Here is a 25,529-nt window from a genome sequence, read left to right as displayed (position 1 = left end):
TATAAAAATACAAAGATCCTTCTCAATTACAACATTTACCAGTCCACCTTAAAGGTCACTGTTAGTAGGAAGAAAGAAGAGAGAGAGAGAGAGAGAGAGAGAGAGAGAGAGAGAGAGAGAGAGAGATACCTATTGCAGGAGAACCCTTGAAAGAAGATGAATCACGATCTTGAGCTTGAGACCCCTTTTCTGGCTTCTTACAAGGGAAGTGGCAGATTTGGGTTTTTTTATTGGGAGTCGTTGGAAAAAAGTAATGGGTTTTGTAGGGGTTTTTGTTCTTTTAAGTTAGAAAAAGAATAGACAAAGTAACTTTTTGGTATTCTTGCAATATACTCTTTAGTTATTCTTTTTCATTAGTTCATTCCATGCAAATACAAAATGAATTGGACGTGCCAAACATATTTCTATTCTATTTACATTTCTGCAGAATAGAAGAACACCAGAAACATTCTCCCAAAGTGTTATCAAACGGCCCATAGTGTACCACTTATTTTCTACCATTTAAAAAAAAAAAAGAAGTACGACTTATTCTTTTTCCTAATTAGATGTCGACACGCCCGTTTACCCGTTTCTTTACTTAGTTTTTTTTTTTTTTTTTGAAAAATGACCCTGGCCTTTTTCCCTCTCTTCAAATTTCCACTCTGTGTCTCTCTCTCTCTCTCTCTCTCTCTCTGCCTCCTCAGTCTCTCACTGGCCGAAATGAAACGGAAAGAACCCTAGGTGATCTAGTCTATTCCTTGCTCCAGTAGTAACAGTTCTCCGAACTCACCCTCACAGATTTCAGTTTGTTCAGAAAGAGAATCACAAGTGTTATCTGCGATGCAAGACTTTGTCGGATCAGTTCGTCGATCTCTGGTTTTCCGAAGCACAGATGGAGATGAAGAAGGTGGACTTGGTGGAGGTCTGGTTGAGAAGATCGGTACTTGTATCCGAAGATCTAGGGTTGGTTTTCTCTCTAGGCTTTCCCCTCCAGCACTGCCTCCAATCGTGAAGGACAATGCACCTCCGATCAGATGGCGCAAGGGAGAATTGATCGGTTGTGGTGCCTTTGGTCGTGTATATATGGGGATGAATCTCGACTCTGGAGAGCTTCTCGCTGTGAAGCAGGTGAATTTTCGTGTTTGATTTCCATTTTTCCTTTGATTTCATGATTTTCAGTTTACTCGGATCTTACCTTTTCGATGTTACTATTGGTTCCAGGTTCTGATCCCGGCCAATAATGCGTCGAAGGAGAAAGCACAGGTGAGGTTCGGATTCCATTGTTTGGGTTGTAAATTTTTTTCTCTCTTTCCTACCTCTGTATATAGCTTATCGGTCGAGTTGAACAATGGTGCCTGTGTAGTTGATTCTGTTCTAATTACTTTTAGCATTATTATGTGTTGCTATAAACTCAACTTGATCTTAATATCGAATTCTTGAATTTTTATTCCCCACATCTATTAAATTGAAATTTTCATGATACCTAATTGTGCTTGTTCTTTTCCCCCACTATTATCATTTGGCTTCACGAGGGCCTGCTGCAGAATTTGATTGAGTTTGTTTGATTTGTCAAAAAATAGACACATATTCGGGAGCTTGAGGAAGAAGTGAAGCTTCTTAAGAATCTCTCTCATCCTAACATAGTTGTGAGTATAATCTGAGTTACTATAGTGAAAGTGATGTGCTTTTCTCTTGTTCAACTATGATTACTATTATTGTCTTTACTCAGAGATATTTGGGAACTGCTAGAGAGGAGGGAACCTTAAATATTTTGTTGGAATTTGTTCCCGGTGGATCTATCTCATCCCTTCTCGGAAAATTTGGGTCTTTCCCAGAACCTGTAAGTCAGTGCCAATCTTTAAAAAAAAAATGCCAAATTAGCATGTTTTGAGTACTGATGTTTGTTCCTATTCCTATTTGATTAACAGGTAATAAGAATGTACACAAAGCAGCTATTGTTGGGGCTAGAGTATCTTCATAAGAACGGAATTATGCATAGGGATATTAAGGTTTATTTCTTTATTTCAAAATGCAATTTTCTGGGAAAGCAAGGATTCTTTTGATACTTTCTCTCTGTCTTTTTCCTTCTATTGCTTTGTGAATATCTTGTTTCTTTTCATGTGCTTGCAGGGGGCAAACATCCTTGTAGATAATAAGGGCTGCATCAAGCTTGCTGACTTTGGTGCATCCAAGAAAGTGGTTGAACTTGTATGAACTCTGAGTGTCCTTCCCTATCAGTTTGATTTTACGGTCAGATTATCAAGCAATATTTCTTCTTCATGGAAATGACAAATGTTAATGGCTCTGATTGATTATTCAGGCTACCATATCAGGTGCTAAGTCAATGAAGGGTACACCATATTGGATGGCTCCAGAAGTCATACTTCAGACAGGGCACAGCTTGTAAGGACTATAATACTCCCCTAAAAGTTCTTATTAGCATGAGTTATGTTTAATATGGCTAACAAACAAATGTAAAACCACAATCATAGGACTAGTGCAACAAAAACCTATACCTGTGTGCTTTTCAAGTTTCCTTTCAAGTTCTTGGCTTTAGAGCTCAGATCTGCATTGACACATCTCAAGTGATTGAGTGTGGTGCTGATTGCTCTTGTATTAACACCTATGACTGTACCATATGCATAACCATGTGTTATTATGTTCACTCAGCTTCTAGGATTCTGTGCACCTAGCGGACAGAGGGTGATTGTACTATGGATCCCTTAAATTCTTTTGAGGAATTTCAGATGAACCTAGCAAAGAATTTGAGAGGCACCATATGAACTTGTGCACTGTGAAGTGCTTAGAGGGTTTGGATTGGTTGTCTTAGACTCTCAAGCCTTGAACCTAAGCCTTAGGGTTGACACCGTACAGGCTTTACCAGGGAAATGCAGAGTCACTTTCATACTATTTAATGACATTTCAAGGCATATGATTCGAATTGAAGCCTACTTGAAAATGAACAGATGTTTCAACCACTAGGCCAACCTGAATCCTTTGCAAGCCTCAAGAAAGTGCAAGTTGAATATTGGTCTGAATACCAATTTGATGATGCAACGTGTTTCGAGGATCTCTAGGTTAGGAGGCATTTATGAATTTATTATTTCTATTGCGACATGCATTTTGTGCATGGTTATAAAGGTAGTATTGGATGCGTATTTGGTAGATTTCTGGAAAATGATATATGTGAATTTTATGCTCAGGTTAATTGTTCTGCACAGTAATATAATTAAACTCAATAAATATAAATTGAGGTATTTGTGAAACCTCCTCACTGGTTACTTGCAATATTTCAAGCCAATCACCTAACTATTACAAAATTCAAAGTGCTTGAGATGGCTAAATGGTTGTTGGTGCTTGAGAAGAATATAATACCCTATAAATTGATGACAATTCTCAATTGGTCTTTTGTGTGACAATTACAAATCAGACGCCCTCAAAATCTTTTGTTGGCATTTTTGGAGTTCAGAGCACCATGGTTGAAAGCTTTCAAGGATGTTGTCCATTAACTTACGTAATGTAGACTAGGATAGGGAGTCTAACCAAGTCTCAACTGTAGGAACTTTTAATCAAAGAACAACCAACAGTATCCAATATAGGAACATAATTTCACAGACCAGAAATAAGGAAGAATTAATTCTCAGTAATCAGAATTCAAAACCCAAAGCTGTCCTCTATAAACTCAGATCATAAACCAGTAAACAGGACTAATTCAGGTACAGATATAGGCTCTTAACAGGGTATAACCAAGAGAGCATTCATGGGAACAGAAGAGGAAAGAATCAGACCTATCAGCTGGTCTCTGTTCTGTAAATCACTACAGGTCAAAAAATCAGAGATTTAAAATATCTCAAAAATGGCTGATCAGAACAGCCCCAAATCTGGGTCGAGTTTCACCTTAATAGAGAGGGAGGTCTAACCAGAATTTTAGCCAAAACTGATGGCTGGAAGTGCTTCAGGGGAGCAGGGAATCGATTAGGAAACCGAAGGAATTCTGGGCAGAACTGATAAAAAAGCTGAATATAAATACCTGTAGGAACTTGAGCAGATCAGTAACACTTTGTGTAGTTGAGAGAAGAAGAAAATAAGTTAAGGAAAAGAACCTCTTGGGCTTCACACCGCAAAGAGTCAATTGGATCAAACACCAATTCCCTCAGCGTTGATCAAACACAAGACAACACTTCAGGAAGAAGATAATAGCAACAACCATTAATTTTTTTTATCAAAATCATCTCTCTTTTTTTTTTAGGAGCCTCCTCCTCTTTATTTATAATGTTGATGGGGGAGGGAATTACAAAATAGAAGGTTCCTCAAAAAGGAAACCAAATATTCTCCTAATACAATAGTTACTAAAAACTGAAATTAGAAACTAGTTGAAAAAGGAAACTAACTAGTAATGACTTGACTCAATTAATAACTTGACTGCTAAGGAAACAAATATAACTCAAATCAACCCAACTAAAGAGGAAACTAATGAAAAATGAAAATTAACTAGTGATCCCGTACTTAATCTTAGAGCCCCTCTTTTAAACTTATAAAAGTGGCCCAATACACTCCAAACCACATGGACTGAAGGCCCAACACATATACAACCCAACCCTAGGCTTATTCCTAATAAAACAAACCTATTTTGATTATTAATCTGCATCATTATGTCCTTGAATATTTTGTTTGAAATGTTTAATATTGAGGTTAGTGTCTATTAGCCAACCAAGAGTTTTCCCGCAGAAATGACTTGGCTGCTTTTACAAATCATAAAATAGGAATTACTCCACTCAAGAACCCAATGAAACTTTGGCCTCTAAGCTGAACCTTTAGTCTATGAGTCTATCTTATTTGATTTGGGACTGCTGAAATTACTAAAGTTGTGTAACGACCTCCAATGGAGTACCTTGGGATTCTGTTCTAATTATCCTATCATAATGGAAAGAACATTGAGTTATTCCAATTTAGTTCATATTCCTTTCATCTTTGTTTCCATTTTTCAATGTCTTTTGAAAAATTTCTAGGAAAAAAGGTCAAAGCTTCCTTTTATTTATATTATTAGTATTGCTTGCTGATTGATTATGGTCCATTGGTGTTGGTCTTAGGTCTTCCTATTAGTGCTATACTCAATTTTTTTTTGGTCTTGTATACCTCATTCTTGATGCTGTAGTTTTCTGATTTCTGTCCTAATATTTCCTAGTTCTGCTGATATCTGGAGTGTTGGATGTACTGTTATTGAGATGGCTACTGGAAAGCCTCCTTGGAGTCAGCAGTACCAAGAGGTACACAATACATTTTAATTAATAGTTTCCCTGGTTTCCTTTGACTTGTATGACTTATCAAATTTGAGTTTATTCTTCTGAAACCTTACATTGTCCTTCAATTCATTTAACACTAACAACTTGTGTTGTCTCTAGGTTGCTGCTCTTTTCCATATTGGTACAACAAAGTCCCATCCACCAATCCCTGAGCACCTCTCTGTTGAGGCAAAGGATTTCCTGTTGAAATGTCTGCAGAAGTATATTCGTGATCTCCCTTACATTCCCCCCCCCCCCCCCCCCAACTTCTTTCATCAGCAGTTAGTAAGGACACATAAGATTCTTTTGATGTGTTACTTACCCTGAATGCATTATACTTGAATCATTTCCTTTCTACATAATTGATATCTGATATCTTTTCGGGTTAGGAATCTTAAATTGAAACCTTAAGGTTACATTAATGATTAATAGGCATTAGAATCTTATGCTATCTAGAACTCACGTCAGTATTTCTGTTTATGATAAAGTCACAGATAATGTGGTTATTCCATCTGTAATTTTCCGTATATATTCATCAACTAAAAAAAGGAAAAAGAAAAAGAATTTAATCTGAATTTGTGTCTTGTTGGTTACTTTTTCTGAAACGTTTTCCTTTAAGACTAAAACATTATATGATGGCAGGGAACCAAACTTGAGATCCACTGCATCAGAATTGTTGCAGGTAAGAGTTTATTTCCTCTATACAATATATTAACCCATAGGAGTTGTTGAAGTCAACACTAGACAGTGATCATTGGGATGCCTCATTGTTTTGTTAACTAGTTTTTGCAAGTTAGTAATTTTGTCATATTCTTGATGAAGCATCCATTTGTTACTGGAGAATACCGGGAATCTCATCCAATCCTTCGCACTTCAGCTATGGTCAGTGTAACATTCCCATTTTTTTTTGGTTATATTTATGATTAGACCTCTTTCATTTTTCGTGCTGCTGATTTTATAATTCATCACTGTCAGGAAGCTTCTGCAAGTGTGTTGCCTTCATCTGGGTCAATTATGAAGAACTCGTAAGTGTTGAAATGGCATAGATGCTTACCTACTTTGTGCATTTTCAGCAATCATGACAGTAAGGTTGTTGATGCTGCAGCATTAGTCCTGCACTCAGACCTCAGACAACCTGCGATGGATTGAATAATGTTTTTGATACGGGTAGTGTGAGGTGCTCAACTGTATATCCCGAGAAGTTCTCAGGGATGGGACAACGGGGAACAAACACTAGTGATGACATGTGTCAGCTTGATGATAGAGATGATTTATTGCTGGATCAATCGGTAGAAGTCACTTCTGTCTCCGCAGTGGATGACTTCAATAAGGTAATGCACTTTCTTTAAGTTCCTTACAACTATCAATTAGCCTCAAGTAGTTACAGGGAACTTCAGTGACTAAGTTTTGATGGTTTTGTTTGTTCTAATCAGAGTTTTAATCCAATGTGTGAGCCCACTGACAATTGGCCTTGCAAGTTTGATGAAAGTCCTGGGCCAGAACAGGGAGGAATAGACTTGCACTCAGGTCATCCAGTTGAGGGAATTTCTGGGAGTCCTGGAGCATCTACCAAGGGTGACAATGATTTCTCATTTCCATTCGAGCCATCAGTATCTGAGGATGATGATGAAGTTACTGAATTAAAAATTAGAGCCTTCCTGGATGAGAAAGTATAACTTCTTCTGTAACATGAACTTTTATTTTATTTTATTTCATTGATATAGTTTCTTCTGTGATGGGATTAAGAGTTTTTCTTAAGTTTGTGGTCATACTGTTGCCAGGCTCTAGATTTGAAGAAGCTGCAAACACCACTTTATGAAGAGTTCTATAACACCTTAAATGCCTCTGGACCTCTGGGTATTGTTGGGGGCATAAACGATGAAAATGTAATTAATTATTTGAAGTTCCCACCAAAAAGCAAGTCACCCAGTCAGGTTCCTAGTGGAACTCCATCCCCATCCCCAGCTGTTGATACTGCTAGTCCTGGGAGTTGTAGCAGGCGTGTATCTAATATCGGCTCTCATAACAATCAATGTTTGCGGGAAATTCCTTCACCTCAGCTTGATGAATGGAAAGGGGTTCTTCGTGACAGTCAGCAGGAACCAATTAGCCCAAGGTTTGGTTAATGATTTGCGTTCTTTACACTGCTTTCATTTTTAAGTTGTATATTTCCTTAATGCTTTTTTCCTTTCTTCGGTTCAAGTTTTTCTGAGAGACAGAGGAAGTGGAAAGAAGAGCTAGACCAAGAGCTTGAAAGAAAACGTGGTGAGTCAATTGTTTTCTTTAGAGTCTCAATTACAGTGTGCCCCAGCACTCTTTGTGACCTCTTTTGAAGTGACAAAATGCCACAAATCAAATACTGCATTTTTCATTTCACCCCCGTAACTCTTTCCATTTTGCAGAACTTGCAACAGGTTATCCACATAATTTATAATATGCATTTAACATGTTTTACTGATGTAATAACATACTCTTCGTTGGTCATGTTGTCCAACTACTTGTAAATATAACCAGTATGCTGATAGTGGAAGGCTAAGCAGAATGATTAGAAAAAGCATTTGATATGGATGATATTCATTCATGCACGGATGGATGGATAGACTATGCAGACATCCCATTTTCCAGAACAATTTAATAGAGATAGCCATATAATAAATCTGCGGAACAAACTTGGTTCTTTGAAAGAGTATAAAATATAAGACATTGAGAGATTACGAAATAATGATCTTAATAGAATCCTTTGGGTTGGCATATGTAAATTATTATAAGGGAAACTTTGTCATGATATGTTTACCAGAAAATTTGCCTGGATTAAATAGCACTAAAAATCTTGATGGTTGAACTGTGGGTTTTCGGTTGTCACAAATTGCTTTGTCATCTTCCTTAGCTCACTCTTCTAATTGTTCTGTTTGGCTAATATAACTGTCTGTAGAGATAATGCGTCAGGCAGGTGTTGGTGGGAAGACATCATCTCCAAAGGATCGAGCAGCAGGTGTTGGTGGGAAGACATCATCTCCTAAGGATTGGGCTTTAAATCGGCAGAGAGATCGGTTGTGGTTTGCATCCCCAGGAAAATGAGTATACTTACCCGTGTATCTACTACAGTTGGTAACCCGAGTTGTTTTCCCAGCGAGTATTAATGTATGTAGAGCTCTATTTTTGGTGAAATGTTCTAATAATAGAAAGTGGCCACAAGCCATTCCTACATGAATAGCACAGGCAAGGCACCACATACCCCATTGTGTTCAGTTTCTTGTGGTTCTGCCTGAAAATCACAGCAGTATCTTTGTATGGCTTTTAAGCTAAAGTGTATGTTATGGCTCAATATGAAACATAATTCAAAGTATTTGTTTGGAGAGATACATATTTCTCAGTGTTGGATGTGTAAGAGCTGTGTTCTCTGATATTGATACCTCATTCCCTAGACTAGATTAGAGTCTGACTCAAATAAAAATATCTCCATTCAAACTGGTCGAACCATAAGACCGGTTTATTAGGATGCAGTGGGGTCTACGTTGGGGCATGCCGGCATGGGTTCTTTTTCTTGTTATACTATGATCCTAAATAGGATTTAGTAATTCTCCTTATGTAGGTAGGGTGCAAGTTTGGCCCTATCACCCCAAGCTCATCTTGGCCCGGCCTGAGCCCAAATAGGATTTCCACTGAGATATTCTAACCTTGAGGGTGGGTCAGGGCTGGGAATTTGAGGCCTTGAGTCAGGGCAAAGCCAGGTCAGGTTTGAGGCCTTGGGCTGAGCCTGGCCTTATCCAGCATTGTCTTATTCTCCTGAACCTTGGCCCAGCCGTTTCATCTCTTTCCCCCTCCATGATCAAGGCAATTTAGTGTCAGGCCTGCCCAGCCCTAAGGGTAGGTAAGAGTTGAATTTTTCAGATCCTGAGTCAGGGTTGGGCGGATTCAGACTTTAATTGGGATTTTACAAAGCCCGATTCAACCTGACCCTGTTGTAACCCTAAATGTAGGTTTGTAGTATGGTATCAACATATAAAAAGGTCTTATTCGTTACTCAAATTAAGCCCTAATAATATGATGGTCTCTGCAATATATCTACATAGATTTCACTCAAGATGGAAATAATGATGTGGCAATTGAGTTAATTGGCTTACAGCCTTGGAAGTGGCACTCCTTTAAAGGAGATATATTATTAAATATGAGTATGAATTTGACAAATGTTCTCTTCAAATTGTTTCTATTATCTAACAATTGTAATTGCCACATCATTTCCCATGTGGTTTATTAGGTGGACCACTAAGATAAGCTTGTAATATGCTTAAACAGTGAAATGGCAAGTTTCCGTTTAGGTAAAAGTCAAAGAGACAAGTAAAATAAATCGTTTGTTTAATATAATATATAAGGAATAATTTAATATAAATAAATTATATGATTGAAATAGAACACTAAATTTGACATTTGACTCATCTTAGGTGAATCTAACACTCTTAACCCTTGGATGGATGATTGGAGGGTCGATGGTGTTGGAAAGGATCTTTTTCCAGACAAATGCAGCAAGGGAGAGTCGCATCACATGTGAGGCTTTATCGGCCGGGGCTATTTTTTGCTTCAAGACTTGACCTCTTTCAAGGGATGCCTTGAAAGGGCGCTGTTACTACAATTTTTGGCTGTTGGTTTCTGGAATTGAGCACAGCCAAGGTATCTTGACGAGGCCTAGTCAGCAAGTGCACGTTGAAAGAGAGCTACTAGGGACTACTTCATTTTGGGAGATCAGTTCCCATCAACTCAATTGCACCATTAGGGAAACTAAGGTCTTAACAAGAGTGATCAGTGGCACGAATCAATCCCACTGATTTCTCCTAACTTTTTTTAACTTTGGTAACTATAAAGAACGGATTACAATGCTGCTATAGATAAATAGTGAATTGCTTCTACATCCTACATCCTTGACAGATAAGTCGTACTCTTATTATATAAGGAAAAAGGCTGCGACATACTCAGATTTGTGTCTATATCTCTCCTCCTCTCCTTGAAAAAGTCCTCTATGCCCCTCCCATCTCAACCCTCCCATTGATTGAGCCGCTAGTTTTAGGAAATCAAGCAGCATACCTAACTTCCTCCCTATATATGATCTTAGAAATATATTTTCCATTTCAACTCAAAAAGAAAGAAAAAAAAAAATTTGCTGACTAACTACTGCACCAAAGTGGAATTAGATGGAGCACAAAGTTCAGTGAAAAGAATATCCATGTTGCCGGTATCATGAAACTTCGTGCACAATTTCCTCCTCGACATGTGAGGGTTTTTCTTTCTTCTTTTCATGTGGGGTTTACATATGAATCGTGCGACACATTTCCCGTGCTTCCATTGACTTGATGAGGACATCTCACACCCATAACTTGCCAACCCTCTGCCATAAACAAAAATGTATATGGCAAAGATTTGGAGTATTAGATATTAACAAAAATGTATATGGTAAAGAACTAAAGATTTGTATATTAGATATTTTGATCCATCAACTATCTTGTCCCACTTATTAGATCAAAGCCAATTTAGGCACGGTTAATTGACTGGTTAATCTAGTTTGAGTTAAAAACATAATCAGATAAATTAGATGATGGAATAGATTTTCTGAATTCTATGGATTGGATGATGAGTACTTGGTTATTTATTTATTTATTTATTTATTTATTTATTTTTAATGAACAGACATTCATTATTGTTCTCATATTGTGAGAGTTTTTGGCCAATCCCATATTGATCTAAAAAGAAAGAACCCAGTTTCCAAATGAACAAATTCAAACTCAAAAAGAATCTTTCTAATTCTCAAAGAATGAGGGGCAAAGGGATTTATCGAAAAAGATCTCTTATTCTTATTATAAGATCATGTCAGATTCGGATAGAGACCAAAGATCTTGAACAATCGATCTAACAGAATAACTCAAAAGATAAAGAAATATCGTTAATTTCTTCATGCTCATTCTAATTTCAAAATACAATTGTTACAAATAAGAATCCCTTTCCTTACAATAAACTTCATAGGTATATAAAGATCAAACATTCTACCAAAATATATATATATATATATATATATATATAAAAAGATCAAACAAGGGCTAAGAGGAGGAAGGAGCAACATGATCATGAGAGGCAATAGACATATCCCGAAATGATAGGGGAGAGGAGGAGTGAGGAACATGGAAACACTGGTCACCCCACGAGACTTCCAACTGTTCCCTGGTGGATTTGCACGATACAACCTTGTCTCAATACTATATTTTCTACCAAAGCTATTATTACAAAACCCTATAAAAGTTCGTTTTTGAGTCATAGACTAACCTTTTCTTTTTGTCGCCTATATAGTACATTGTGAGACTGTAAAAGCTTGAACAGTATTGGAAGGAGCACAAGTCTTTTTATAAATTAGAGAGAGAGAGAGAGAGAGAGAGAGAGAGAGAGAGAGAGAGAGAGAGAGAGAGAGAGAGAGATGTAATGTTCATGCATCAGTGGAAACCTTTGTGACTGTAGAGATGTTAATTCTATCTTCAATACCTTTACCAAAATTTTCAACTTTTTTTTTTTTAATGAAAATTAAAAGGAGAACCTCACTGATGTGAAAAGGTAAGATTCTGTGAGGTCAGATGCAAAATATGCTATCTTATTGGTCTCACTCATGTCCTCCACTAAGAATCTGCTCAACTCTCTCTCTCTCTCTCTCTCTCTCTAGACAAGAACTTAGATTTGATGATGCATGGAAGAAATAAGGACCCCATATGGAATGACTTTGTTAGGAGGAAAAGTTGAGGAAGATGGATGGTTAGGATTCTTTGATGAGATCAGTGTAATATTGACCAATTGAAGATAGAAAGGAGAAGTGAACAAGGACAATTTTTTTATTTTTTTGGGTTAATTACATGAAAGAATAAAGTACCACATCTCTTTAAAAAATAAATATAATGAATAATTGCAAGAGGACGAACTCTCATGATTCACAAAACCCACATAGATAGGATTTACAGGATCCTCCTTGTTGTAGGGGAAGTGGGTCCCTCTTTGATCCTAACCCTGATCCTCTGCAGGTCTGTGGAAGATGATTTTCTCTCCCACTTGGTTAAGCCTGCAGGGAAGATCCCTGAGAATCATGGAAACAATATGTGATAGCTTATGTATTGTGTTCTTTTCGGAGAAATCAGAAATGCCACTGATTGATGAGATTTTTCTTTTTTTGTTTTTTTTATTTACATGGACGGTTATCCATGAGTCCATACATCTCCTTACTCATTGCTTTCTTACGCATAAGTTAGGGTTCTTATCAGATTGTCTATGTCCACAGTGAGATGAGATTTACTTTTACCATCAATGGAGCAAAGGGTTACAATTGCTTATATTCATGCTATTCTAAAAATAATTATAGGGAAAAATCTCTCGCTATAAATTTATAGCCAAACCTTATAGAAATAAATTTACCGAAATACGTATATAACCTAAGTTTAAACATTTATGATGAAAACTTTTGGATCCTAGGCTTCTTAACGACCTTTTGAAATCAACCCATAAATTCATGTGACGGAGTACAAGACATTGTACCCCCAACAAAGAAGGGCCTACACAAAGGTTCTCTTGATCATCTCTTGTTTGTATTCCATCTAACCTCAAGACGCTAATTAACATATATGTTCTACGATTATAAACTTGTTTTTGCCAATTAGCTTCCTCTGAATTAGGGTTTGTTCCATCATGGCCATGAAGGTTAGTATAGTATTTTTATAAAGAGAGAAATGTTAATGAAAACATTTACACCTCCAATCCTACCCAGTCTGGGCCTTATTTAATCTCATATGTAATTTGTTATCAATTAATGGGGGAGTCTCAAATCAGTTTAGGTTCCATCAGAAACTCAAAACAACAACGTTAGTGAAGTGAGAGAGAGAGAGCAGATGTATTCCTACTTCCTAGTGCTGAAACTGCTCATAAAAACAAACAGTGGGTGTGGTACCTGACAGAAAATAATAGCTTATTGTAAGTTTACTCAATCCCTGAAATTCAGGAAAACAATGAAGGTTCATGGTACAAAACAACAAATGATGTATGGAGGTGATTAAATGGGCATGAGAGTTAAAAATTATATATATTGAGAGAAAAGAGACGAGGTTTATAAATAAATTAAAGGCCCTAACGTTGTCTTTGATAACCTAAGACAAGAAAAAAGTACAAAAATTTTATTATTTTTTTAGTTTGAAAAATTTTCATTATGTTTAATATGTTTTGAATTAAGAGAAGATTTTTTTTTTTGAGAATTTAAAAATTCAGTTTAGAAATAATAAAGTTTTTTTGTGTGGCCAAAAAAAAAAATCTTTCTTAAAACACAAGAAAATTAAAAAAAAAAAAAATTTCTATTAGTAGTCAATTAGACATAATTTTTTTTTTCTCTTTTCCTTTCTATTTTTAATTTTCTTCTCCTGACTATCAATCACAGGATAAATCAGAAGAAAGAAGAAAAAAAAAAAAAAAAAAACCTATATAATCCAAAAAAAAAAATGTCTTTGCTGGGTCTACACAATAATAGGTCATGCATCAGCTCTTTCTTCCAAAAAAAAAGAAAAAGTCTCCAAGCATAAGATCCATCTTTCTCATCGAAAACTAATCCATCACCGCTCTCCTCTCATAATAATCTAACCCTACCACCCTGTCCACCTAATCTTGGACACAAAAATGACAATCACCCCCAACAAGTAAACAGAAATTTGACAAACCCGCCCCCCCCCTCTCTCTCTCTCTCTCTCTGTCTCTCTCTCTGTGTCTGTGAATGTTTAGTTTGGGTTATTCCAAGCCTACCCAGCCTAGCTAGATTGAGAGAGACAAAGAAAAGGTAGATAGGGCCGAGGAGGGGGAGACATAGTATATGTGGAGCGTGAGTCACACATGTATAGAGGTTAGAAGGCAAAAACAGCTGAGGGAAGCCCACGCAAATAATAACAATGCAAGACCTACGTATTAAGGAGAACCACACCTCTATAGCGTATACCTTTACCTCTTCTTGTTCTCGCTCTCTCTTTCTCTCCCTCTCTCTCCTATGTGGTCTGGTGCTCTGTTCTCCACATGTAAACTATTGAACCTCCTTGTACGATCCATCAATATCTGTGTTTACCAAAGCCATCATCCATGTCATCATTCCATCAATCCTCCCCCGTCTCTTTCTATGCATTTTCAGATGGATTCTGGTGAATTTCTCCATGCAAAAAACGTAAATATTTTTGAGGGTATCAATGAATTAATTTTTTTTTTCTATTTTTCAACGATAGAATCAAACAAATCTGACTTGGGTTTCTATGGAATAGGATAAGGATTATATATAAGCCATTAAAATGGCCTAGTCAGTACTGATGGACTTCAACCATGGCCACCAGAGACATTTGTTCTTATCTTTCCTACTCAATTTTTCTCCTGTGGTTGTCAGTGACCTCAAACGATTGACACCTTGGCAACCTTAAGCAAAATAATGAAGGAGTAAGTACACTGATCCTATCGAGAAGAAAAAAGTAAGTACACTGGCTGTGTAAGAGAGAGAGAGAGGGGTCGGTCACCAATAATATTATTGGTGGACATGTGTCGTATGTATAGAGAGAGAGAGCAGACCTTGGTGCAATACTGGTAATAAGATTGTTTCATTCTCACGGTGAAAAGTATTAGTTAAGAAACAGTCTCCGTAACACGGTTTTAAGACTATATATGTTATGACTCTCTTCAAAGAACTTGAATTAGTTATATATATGTTTATCTGGACGTACATGCAATGATTCATCATCTATCCTTTTTGGTTTTATATTTATCTTTTTTTCACCCTTGAAGAATATTCTGGCACATGAAAAAAATGCATGTCTAAGATCAACATTTATTATTATTATTATTATTATTATTATTATTATTATTATTATTATTATTATTATTATTACAATTATTTTAAAAAGATAAATTACATTTGAGGTACCTAATATTTTGAAAAACTACACTTGTGGTCCCTCAATTTTCAAGAAGTATGTTATCCTTTCTCATATTTGTAGCTTTACCCATCACACCACATGTAGAAAACTCCTCACCACCACCTCTTCCTCCTTCGATGGCTGGCCATTGTTCTTGCAAGTCTTTCTACCCCTCCTCTACATTTCACCCTCGCCCCTGAATCTTCCTCCTTTAACCCACACTCATGTCCCCCACTCAATACTCTTTCCTTGCAGCCTGACCCACCTTAGCCCCATCTTTCCACAATTGCATCAAGGTTCTAAGGATCAATATCATATCAAACCATACTTACCAAACCAGCAATGTTCCCTCAAAGAATTGGGATGATATCAAGCACCTCAGCTATAGTCTATACATTGATCACTAGCAATCATCATTGGGTCTATATAAAGTGGTTGAATAATGCTAAATATTGACCATTGGATTCTGTCATTTGCATTGACAACGACTCATCTCATCAACTTCAATTCTTAACCATATGAACCACCATATATCATATTACTTTCATTTATATTTTTGTCAATCGAAATTTAAATTTTCATGAAAGAACACCCATTTAACCACTATCAAAACTTTGATTTGAACATCATAATATTTAGAGATAGATCTCAAGTCATTTTTAAATCTCCAATTTGGTGCACAAAATAATAGGGCTCATGAGGTGATGAAGGGATGGTGCAAACATGTTCACACCGTCCAAACCATACCCAAAAGAATAATGTATGGATGCCCAATTTCCACTATCATCATGCTTTTGTCCTCTCTATTTTTAAGTTTCAAACCTGCAGATTTTAAAGTCAATTCTCAAGTACATCAAGGACAGAGCAGTTGTAGTCCGATCCTAAAATCTCGCATAAAAATCCAACCGAAAAAAAAAAAAAATAGAACAAGTGTGGAGTGATCAAAGCCATGAGATGAGGCCCTGGGAAGGGCGAAATTGAGGAGAGAGTAGTTGGTTTTAGTATCAGTACTCTTACTACTATTCTTTTCCCTTTTGGGTGGAAAGTACTCTTTAAGTCTTAACTACTATTGATTCGCATTATGTCTCTTGAAGTTCTGTACCCATTTTGAAGATTGTTGTGCTCCCATAATTTTGGTGAGCGATTTAGATGAAAATTTTTTTGAGATATGTTATGATAGCAGAGGATAAAATATGACCCAATAGATTGATTTGACTTAAACGAGTATATATATGTTCTATATAGTCTTGTTGGGTAAATAAGTGAGACAAGAAAAAGTGAAATTTAGTGATTTTCTTGTTAGGATTTTTCGAGGAAAAGTTCTTGTTATGTGTTTGGATGTTCTTGATAAATCTCCATTAATCAAAAAAGAAAAAGAAAAGAGAGAGAGAGAGAGAGAGAGAGAGAGAGAGAGAGAGAGAGAGAGATCCATTGTAATCTTTTTTTCATCATATCTTTAGCTTTGCCCATGGTTATAGCACATCATATTGATATGTGAACCAAGTTAAATCTCTATGTCTTCTTTGATGAATCTATTTCTTCATTTTTTAAATATATTTTTTGGGTTGAGGTTTTCTGGTCGGACGCCTCATATAGGAATCTTGTGAGGGGTGTTTTTTGGACCGTTGGATTTAAATTTCATTGTCCTAAAGTGTTGATTTGGAATAAGTAGTATGTATGATAATACACATCCGTCTCTGTTCGTTCATAGCTGCTCCGGCGGCTTCGTCTCTCATCGAAAAACCTAAGTTCACACTTGCCAGAGAGAATAATACCTTTCTGTTCTTGTTGATGAGAGCATCTGAACGATCGTTGCCTATCGATGTCAGGAAAGAAACAGGGAAGGTAGAAGATAAATACGAAACTGTCGTGAAACCCCTCTCTAACCCTGCGATTTCTTCACTCTCCCTGCAATTTTCTATCTGTGAAACCCTCTCTAACAAACCAACGATTTCTGCCCCCCTTCCTTCTTCTCTGCCAGCGATTTTATAGCCCTCAATTTCCCTTCTTGATCCTCTTCTTCTGCAAGCTTATTCATCTCTAACCATTCTCTGGTCCCCCTCTCTTCTTCTTCTTCTTTCTTGGTTCTGTGAGAGAAAACCTCCCCGAACGTCCAACCTCCTTTCCCTTTGAGAGTTGACGTGGATATATGGTATAAATTTTGGGTAGCGTATTCGTAGAAAATTACCGTATGTCATATGAGGTCTCTGAAAACAAAAAGAACGATTGAGATTAATTGATACCAATTTCACGTTTCAGATTAGTCCAGACCATATATTCTCTTATCTGGTCGGCAGACCAGAAAAACTTTTGCCATATTTTTTTTTATGTTTCTTCTAACAATTTCGAAAGTTCTTAGTGACAGTTGGTGGATTCACGAAGCTACCATGAAACAGCTTCACACGCATCTCATTATCCCAGCCTATGCCATGCAACTCTGCAAGAATCGTTTATGGGCGTTCCCATCTATTTATATATAAATATATATATATATATATATATATATATTATGGTTTCCGTTTTTCTCATTGGAAGGCCAAAAGCCTATAACTTAACCATAAGATATTCCTTTTAAATATTTAAATTACATGACATTGCCACACGCCATTGATCATTCCTTAGAGAAAGAGAGTTTTTTTTTTTTTTTTTTTTTTTTTTTTTTTTTTTTTTTTTAATAATAAAAATTGTCCTAACTCCAAAGTCCAATTCAGTTCTCTTTTTTTAATATTTTGTTCGCTTTCTGGGTAATGGTCCCAATATTCAGTTGTAATTAAACAACGTGAAGAGCCATAAATTCCAAATATACATATAAAACAAGATGACTGATGGATACATGTAGAGAGAGAGAATGGAAACTGCTCAGCAACGATAATAACTGACACTAACATTTGCAGCTACATTACAATCAACAACACCAACCAATTAAGGTGGGGTTGGAAAAATTCCCAAAATATAATCATCATTAGATTAAGGTAGGTCCATAACTTTTGAGAGAGAGAGAGAGAAAGAGTTGGATTTATTCAAGAGGTAGCCACCCAACAACAAGGCTCCTGAATCAACAGCAAGTTGTTCCAATGCACCTCACCTTCATTGCACCTGCTTCTCCTTCTCCTCCTCCCCCTTTCATAGGTCCCCATTTCCACTTCACCTCCAACATTCACATCATCATCATCATCATTATTATTATTATTCCCATTTGTACCCCCACCCCAGCATTTCACATCATCATCTAACTCCTCTTCCTCTTCCTCTTCCTCTTCCTCTTCCACTTCATTGCCTTCTCCTCTGTCATCTTCTTCTTCTTCTTCTTCTCCTCCTTCAATTTCTGCTTCTGCTTCTGCTTCTGCTTCTTCTTCTTCTTCTACTGCTGATGTAGCTTGGGGGTCAAATTCTGGCTCAAACCTTTTAGAGTAATTGGATGACAAGTGAAGCCTGAGACGCCCATCTTCCCTTTCAGCTTGAAAACATGATTGAGAGCAGGGGACTCTCACTGTTTTCATTAACAACCTTCCTCCTTCGCGGTGGGTCTTCACCTTTACTTGACTGGACCAGCTTATCGTCGTCAATGGTGGTGGAAATTCCCTAGAATTCACCCCTGTAAGCTGCCTCAGTGATGATGAATTGGCTCTCTCTCTTCTTCTTATTAGTGACTTCTCTCTCTCACAGTTCAATGGCTGAATGCTGATATCTTCGCTGATTACAGAACCCGTTTCGGAGCCCAAATTCTCTGTACACATCTCTAAACTCCTCTCACTAAGCTTCAATGAACGCTTTTTCACGAGAGGGTGGATGTACAGCTTCTCCTTCTCTTCTGCTGCTGCTGCTGCTTTGGGACCTTCAGAAGTATTGGTCAGAGCTCGGATAAAGCTCCACCCGCCCATGTCACCCCCACTGGACCTCAACTGGTTGTTGTTGCTGTTATTGATGTCACAGTTTTTGTTTTGCTGATCATTATTGCTGCTGTTGTTGTTGTTGTTGTTGTCCTTCTCGATGTTGCTCTGCTCTTTCAGGTCTTTCTCAGAGTCAGAATCTGAGACATAAGCCGTCCAACTAAAACTGAGTGATCGGGCGAAGTAGGGACTAGTTGCAGTCAATTTGGTCCAGGGCTCCAGACATGATTGAAGCCCTTGGCACACTGCGGTTGACATCACTACAATGGCTCCTACCCAGAAAAATGAATTTGAAACAGAGGAAACAGAGCAAGGAGTAGTTGGGTTTTGGATTAGAATGACAAGGAATTCTGGTGCACAGAGATTGATGGTTGAGAAGGAAGACTAATTGAAGGTTTTAACTAAAAAACCTTCAGTTGGTTTTGGTGGAAGTGTAGAGTTAGGAGGGAAAGTATAGGCGAAAGAGTATGGGTAAAAGAAGAGAAGAGGAGAAGAGAGATGTAGGAAACATGAGGAATAAGTGAGAGGTAGATGTGTGTATTTGTAGTGCCCAAAACTCAACAAAAGTGCCCATGGTGGGGGCTAGGGTGAAGACTCTTTTTGAGAGAGAGAGAGAGGATTCTTTTAGCCCACTAGAACCTCTGGATACAGTTGAATTGGAATAAGTGCTGGAGACCTAAAATACATTTATTTTATGGAGAGCTCTCACAATATCATTACAAAGCAAATGAAAAAGACAAAATCAACAAAATTTGAATGAAAGGATAGAAGATAAAAGCTTTTGGTTAGTTTTCTTGGGTTTATGTAGGTTGGATAGAAAATGAGTTTTCCTGGTATCCTATATGTTAGATCAAACACCAAGAAACATGAATAAAGAGAGACAATAGATCCGTACGACACAAAGATTTAACGAGGTTCACACACCAGGGTGGTGTGCTACGTCCTCGGGCGAAGAAGAAGATGATTCACTATGCAGAAGAAAGATTACACCCTAGCAGCGGCGAGGAAGAACTCGCCCTGAAACCCTAGCTTCGTGAAAATCCTAGAATACAATGACTCTCAACAAGCAACAGTACATTATATATATATACTCCAAATAGCGGTTCGACCCATCGGGTCACGGTCGATCCGGTCGAACCATACCGCGGGGGCTACGCCCCCGCACCCTCTGCTTCCATCACAGATCTTAGAAAAATTCCCATTCGGGTCGCCACCAAAATATGTCGGATCGGGTCAATCTTCAAAACGGGTCAAGAATTCGAGACAAACTTAACATGATGTTATCTTATTTTCTTTTTGTTTCCATTATGAGAACAATGGATCTTTTGGATTTACAATGCTGAGAATCTCTTATGCTTTTATAATGAGAACCATTCCTAATAATGAGCAGAGGCATTTAAATCCCTGATAATGAGGCTGGGTCGGTTTATAACCGAGCTGATACCAGTTCCATACCAGGTTTGAAAATCGAACCAAATCGTATTGAACCTGGTAATTCAAACCAACACCAACCCAAACCAAACGAAACAAGAATCAAGCCAAAACCAGAAACTTCTTATTGGTCCACCTTCAGTTTCTATAAAACTCACACCGAAACTAGAAAAATCAAACCAAACCTGAGCCAAATCAACCCGTTGACACCCCTAGTTAAAGAGTCTTAGACAATGCAATTTACTATTGCCAAACAACCGATTCTACAGAAATATCTCATAGTTTTATTACCATAATGTTTGAGAAATTGTGAAATTCTATTCTTAAGAAGCATTTTCAAACCTATAAGTATTGTTTTATGATCATAAAAACAAAAGTTTTCGGGAGCTTAAATTTTGGATAAATCAGACTAGGTTATCATGGTTCCTATATAGTCTTGATCCAATTGAAGTTGAATATTTAATGAGTGAAGACAATGGTGAATTGAAAGAAGAAAGAGAAATATGAGATAGTGGTAGAATTATTTTTTTTTATCTTTTATAGTTTCTAACTCTTATTCTTTTTTCTCCCACTAGTCAGTCACTAATTTACTACATAGAGTTTTACTTTTATTGTTCACTAATATATCTTACAGTTTTTTCCTGGATTAATATGATATTGGTGTAATAGAGGTTCTGTTTTTTCTAAACTAAAATGATATAATCTTGATATGATTTATGTTTTAAGCTTATTGGAATTGGATACCATGATCACTTTACATTAACTATTCTTTATAAGATGCATGTGTGTGACTCTAAATTTTAGATAATACTTTGTCCAAATCAGATCATGCTTTGCCTATGTTAATTTTCCATCTAATTGTTATAAATGAACTAATGATGTGTTGAACTTATTCTTGATGTTATTCAACAGCTTATGTGTTGAGCCTTAATTTTCTTGAGGTTATGTTCTAGAAAAGAGGCTGGTACATTGAGAGAACAAGGAAATGGTAGATTTGTATGGTAAGGATAAATAGGTTCTTATCCAATGACATCCCTAGTGTAGTCTTCATAGGTGCAGACAAACAACCTCTTCCTTAAGTTACATAAATGTTTAGAATGAGGTTTCCATTTTTATTTATTTATTTATTTATTTTTAATTAATTTATTTATTTTTTTTAAGATCAACTTTATTACTTTATTGCAAAAAAAAGAAGCAAAACAGATAGAGGGGAATATAAAAAGAAGAGGAAAGGCAGCTATACAGCCTTCCAAAGGAATATCCCCAAGGGACAAGCTACAGCCTCCTAAACCAGCAACAAAACAATGCAAGAATACAAGACAGCCTAAGAGATCGGCTGAGAACACAACACCAGCTAGGAGGGAAGAGAAGGGCAATCAACATAGAACATGCAAGCCCCAATTTCTGACAATAAGGGCAACTGAGGATGATTCTTTTCCTCTAAAGATCCCATTTTTGCAGCGATTAATCACATCGAGCCGGATATCTTTAACAATAAGAAGGCGAGGCCTTGTTTTGTTGCGAAATCTTCGAAAGTTTCTTTCAGACCATATATGAGATATGGTAGAGCAAAAGGCCAGCTTAGCAATATCACCAATGCTGTCATTTCCAAATGCCTTAGCAATCCATACTTCCTCCGAAGTGACACTAGAAGATGGATTGCTATTTGGCCAAAAGGTACCAAAAATATCGCTCCACACTTGCATAATGAAGGTACATTGGAAAAAAAGATGATTTCTATTCTCAATACCTGCCCAACAATATAACTCTTTCACATCCTTAATCTTTTGCATGACCCTTCAACCTAAATGTTCAATCCCCTTTCCATGATCCATATGAAATAAATAGTGTTTTTAATGAAGGAAAACCAAGGAAAAGAAAATAATAGAGAAAAATTAATGTTAAGTATCTGTTCACCATTGACAATCAAAGAAACTTAGATTTAGTCAACTTTCGAAAATGCCATTCTACCAAGAGTGTTGCAGTCTATTCCTACCATGTAAAACCAATTTTGTAATTGTGGTTGACATGGATATTTTCTAGTCTATTTAGAAGCTTAGGACCTAAGTGATGTTCATAAAATGTGGTATTTCAGATTTGAAAATCTGGGTCTCTCTTCTCCCACTATAAACATCCTAACAAAAAGTGTAGTGCAGGGAGTGAAATCTTGAGGAATCACCCAATGACATTGATTATAGTTATAAGGCTTCTCTAGCAGGAAACTGGCCAGCTGGCCCAGATATATAGATATAATTTTACCTGTTTGCAGAAGGGCTGTTTCCATGATAGCTGAAAAGTTTTAACTGAAGATGGCCAGTTTGTTGATGCAATGTAAAACTCTTATCAGATTTTAGAGTTCTCCCCTAGGTTGTAAGACCTCTAAAAGAGTTAAATTTGAAAGTAGGAATTTTAAATTTACATTCCAGCTTTTCATATCTGATGGAAGGCTGTGCCACTTCCAAATTGTTTCCTCCAATTCTAGAAACTTCGAATTTGCATTTCATCTTTTCAACTTATTGATTTTTCCAAAAGAGAAACAAACATACACAGTGAAAGAGGTCGTATTCCATACTCTGTGAGTGTGTGTGTGTGTGTGTGAGTAGGATAGGCTATTCTCAGGGTTGAATCACAAATGTTCTAACGTGCAAAACCAGCATCTCCATTTCATGGTTTACTTGCAGCAGTAAGGAATCTTTCAACACAACAAAATGTTAATGGATCGTCAACAAATTGGAACTTCTGAAACTCCAATCTAAATCATCAATTAATTAGTGTAGAAACTCCAACGCTGAACACAGAGCATATCAGTTTCCAATTCATTGCATCAGGGAATTTCCTTTAAAAAAAAAGGAACATATATTTTTCCCAATCGATTTTCAATCTCGAAGCATAGAGTTTAGAAAAAATTTATCACAAATTATTATAAAAAAAAACCGATCACTGAGCGTAGAAAGAGAACTTCACCCAAAAAAAGAAAAACATAGAAAGAGAAAGATATATCTCACGCCATTCATCCTATATATCTATATATACTGAGAGAGAGCGAGAGCGAGAGAGAGAGAGAGAGCTAGCTATAACTGAACACTGAAACTGAAATGGAAGGGCCAATTGAGCTTAAACACAGCGGATGATGCTTTTACCTGAACCGTGAAACCGAATTGGAAGAGTTGCTTAAGCTTGAACCCAGCGGATGATGCTTTCCCTGAGCCCTAAAACCGAAATGGAAGAGTCGTTGAGAGAGTCCGGGAGTGGAAGCCCTGGAATCATTTCTTATCGTCTTGGCCAAAACATTGGGACCACCAGCATCATACCTAATAGAAACCCCTCTTTCAACGATCGGTCTCCTATTCCCGGCGGCCTTGGAAAAGAGAAGAGCCTGATCTGAGAATGAGAAGCCCTCAAGGAGGTCGAAGCTGCCATAGCAGAAGCAACAGAGCTTGGGATATATATGTTCGGTCTCCATTTCCTTCCACTTCTACGCTGCCAACGGTCGGAATTCGCCTTCCAGTTACACATGTCATGTGAACAGCGTAATTGAAGATTCCCCACAGCCAACACATTTCTTGTGAACAGCATACGTGAAGATTCCACACACATATCTTGTGAACAGCGTAAACTCAAGGTTTTACTTTGAAGAAAACATGGGAAAATTATGCATCCACCCCTCTATTTTGTTGAAATTACATATGGATCCAATAATTTAAAGGAATTACATTCTTTAGATTTTAAGATTCTTACAATTAGATCTAATCTGTTAGTCCTTGTTAAATTGGAATTGTTAATTGATCACGTCACTTAACATTATAAATTTAATGCTCAAAATACCTTTTTTTATAGATGAACTTACCTAAATACCCTTCGATTAAAACAATAACAAAAGAGGGAAAAGAGGTAAGATCGTCTTCTACCTATGTTATCCTATAGTCATCTTCTTCAACATTTGTGTAAGTACCAAGGACCTTCGCTCTCCTCTATCATTTTAAATCCCGATGCTGGGAGGGAAAGAAATGTATCGGATTATGAAAATGTAATGTGTACATATATTAGGGTTCGACCCTAAGATGAGATAGTATCCCCTAACCCTTTTTTTTTTTTTTTTTTTTTTTTGCTAACAATGGTTATCAAGGCCTTCAGCTTGACTAGTCCCGCGGGTCCATACTGACCCCACAACCGCATGGACCATGTCATACCAAGATTGAATGAGAATCATTCAACTTTCACTGAAAGCAGTGAAAAACACTAAACAACCCGTGTGAGTGGCCCCAAGGAGGTAAGAGGGGGTTGAACTTAGAATCATACGCTTCCTGAGGTAAAGGTCCATTGCCAACTCAGCTATCCCCTGGTCCTCCAATGCCAAGAAGGGGTACACAATATGAACAAAAGGGAGTCTCCTCCAATGATGGGGAGAGACTAATGACTCAATGGATAAGATTGGTTTGCACTAGGATGCTGGGTAAGTATCAAATGACAGACTGAGAAGGTGTTAGGTACTCAATCTACCCGGCCCTAAGGCTGGTTTCCTTCTGTTTAACCGAAGTTTGTTTGTATCCTATTAATTAGTCTTAAATCTAAATCACTGAAAACCCTAAACTATGTATCTAAGTAATAACATATGAAATCCTAGACTAAATAACTAGATTACACTAACCTAGGTCATAAGGTAAAAGGAAAATGATTTAAAGCTTGAAGATTATGAATGATTTGATTCTATATTATGAATCCTGAGTTGAACTAATTAAAATGATTAATCTTAGTCCCTAATGATTTTTTAAATGAATTATTGAAATCTTAATTAATCTAATTAGTAAAAAGATTTTTAGAGAAAAACTAAAGCTTGAGTTGAATGGTGAAAGTTGCACTAATTTAAGCAATTAAAGTCAAATCTTAAGAGTTAGTTAAGTGCATTATGAACTCTAATTAAGCTAATTACAATTATTCTAACCTAGTGGATGTATTTGAAGATACTACAAAATCCTATTAGTCTTAGACTAGTGAGC

At 36.9% G+C, this 25,529-nt stretch overlaps 2 protein-coding genes and 1 long non-coding RNA gene across 3 annotated transcripts; 1 reads left to right on the top strand and 2 right to left on the bottom strand.

Annotated features, from left to right (window-relative positions):
* Window positions 1-640: 640 nt before the first annotated feature.
* On the top strand, window positions 641-8,619 carry LOC122062637 (mitogen-activated protein kinase kinase kinase NPK1-like). The gene is made up of 17 exons (XM_042626285.1): window positions 641-1,107; window positions 1,201-1,242; window positions 1,560-1,625; window positions 1,709-1,819; window positions 1,908-1,988; window positions 2,110-2,187; window positions 2,300-2,382; window positions 5,165-5,246; window positions 5,382-5,482; window positions 5,904-5,943; window positions 6,084-6,143; window positions 6,237-6,286; window positions 6,367-6,592; window positions 6,695-6,931; window positions 7,043-7,377; window positions 7,465-7,526; window positions 8,194-8,619. Exons 1-17 carry the CDS (start codon window positions 820-822, stop codon window positions 8,337-8,339), a joined length of 2,088 nt encoding a protein of 695 aa, XP_042482219.1. The 5' UTR covers window positions 641-819; the 3' UTR covers window positions 8,340-8,619.
* A 9,387-nt stretch (window positions 8,620-18,006) lies between these two features.
* LOC122062635 (protein FANTASTIC FOUR 1-like) lies at window positions 18,007-19,591 on the bottom strand. Its single transcript, XM_042626283.1, has one exon. It carries the CDS (start codon window positions 19,357-19,359, stop codon window positions 18,232-18,234), a length of 1,128 nt encoding a protein of 375 aa, XP_042482217.1. The 5' UTR covers window positions 19,360-19,591; the 3' UTR covers window positions 18,007-18,231.
* Window positions 19,592-20,394: 803 nt separating this feature from the next.
* On the bottom strand, window positions 20,395-24,110 carry LOC122062651. The gene is made up of 2 exons (XR_006135045.1): window positions 23,673-24,110; window positions 20,395-22,282 (listed from the first exon to the last, which is right to left on the bottom strand). It is a non-coding gene; the product is annotated as an uncharacterized LOC122062651 (long non-coding RNA).
* Between the last annotated feature and the right edge of the window lie 1,419 nt (window positions 24,111-25,529).

This window comes from Macadamia integrifolia, unplaced genomic scaffold, assembly GCF_013358625.1.
Source record: "Macadamia integrifolia cultivar HAES 741 unplaced genomic scaffold, SCU_Mint_v3 scaffold1080, whole genome shotgun sequence".
Classification (NCBI taxonomy): Eukaryota; Viridiplantae; Streptophyta; class Magnoliopsida; order Proteales; family Proteaceae; genus Macadamia; species Macadamia integrifolia.
Note: the sequence above shows the minus strand (reverse complement) of the source record. Positions and strands in the feature narration are given on the sequence as shown.

Bases quoted from the DNA above. Each gene is read 5' to 3' on its own strand.
- LOC122062637 (XM_042626285.1), top strand. From the start codon at position 820: ATGCAAGACTTTGTCGGATCAGTTCGTCGATCTCTGGTTTTCCGAAGC. The intron at 1,989-2,109 runs GTTTATTTCTTT...ATGTGCTTGCAG, and splicing joins TTATGCATAGGGATATTAAG to GGGGCAAACATCCTTGTAGA. The intron at 2,383-5,164 runs GTAAGGACTATA...AATATTTCCTAG, and splicing joins CTTCAGACAGGGCACAGCTT to TTCTGCTGATATCTGGAGTG.
- LOC122062635 (XM_042626283.1), bottom strand. From the start codon at position 19,359: ATGTCAACCGCAGTGTGCCAAGGGCTTCAATCATGTCTGGAGCCCTGG.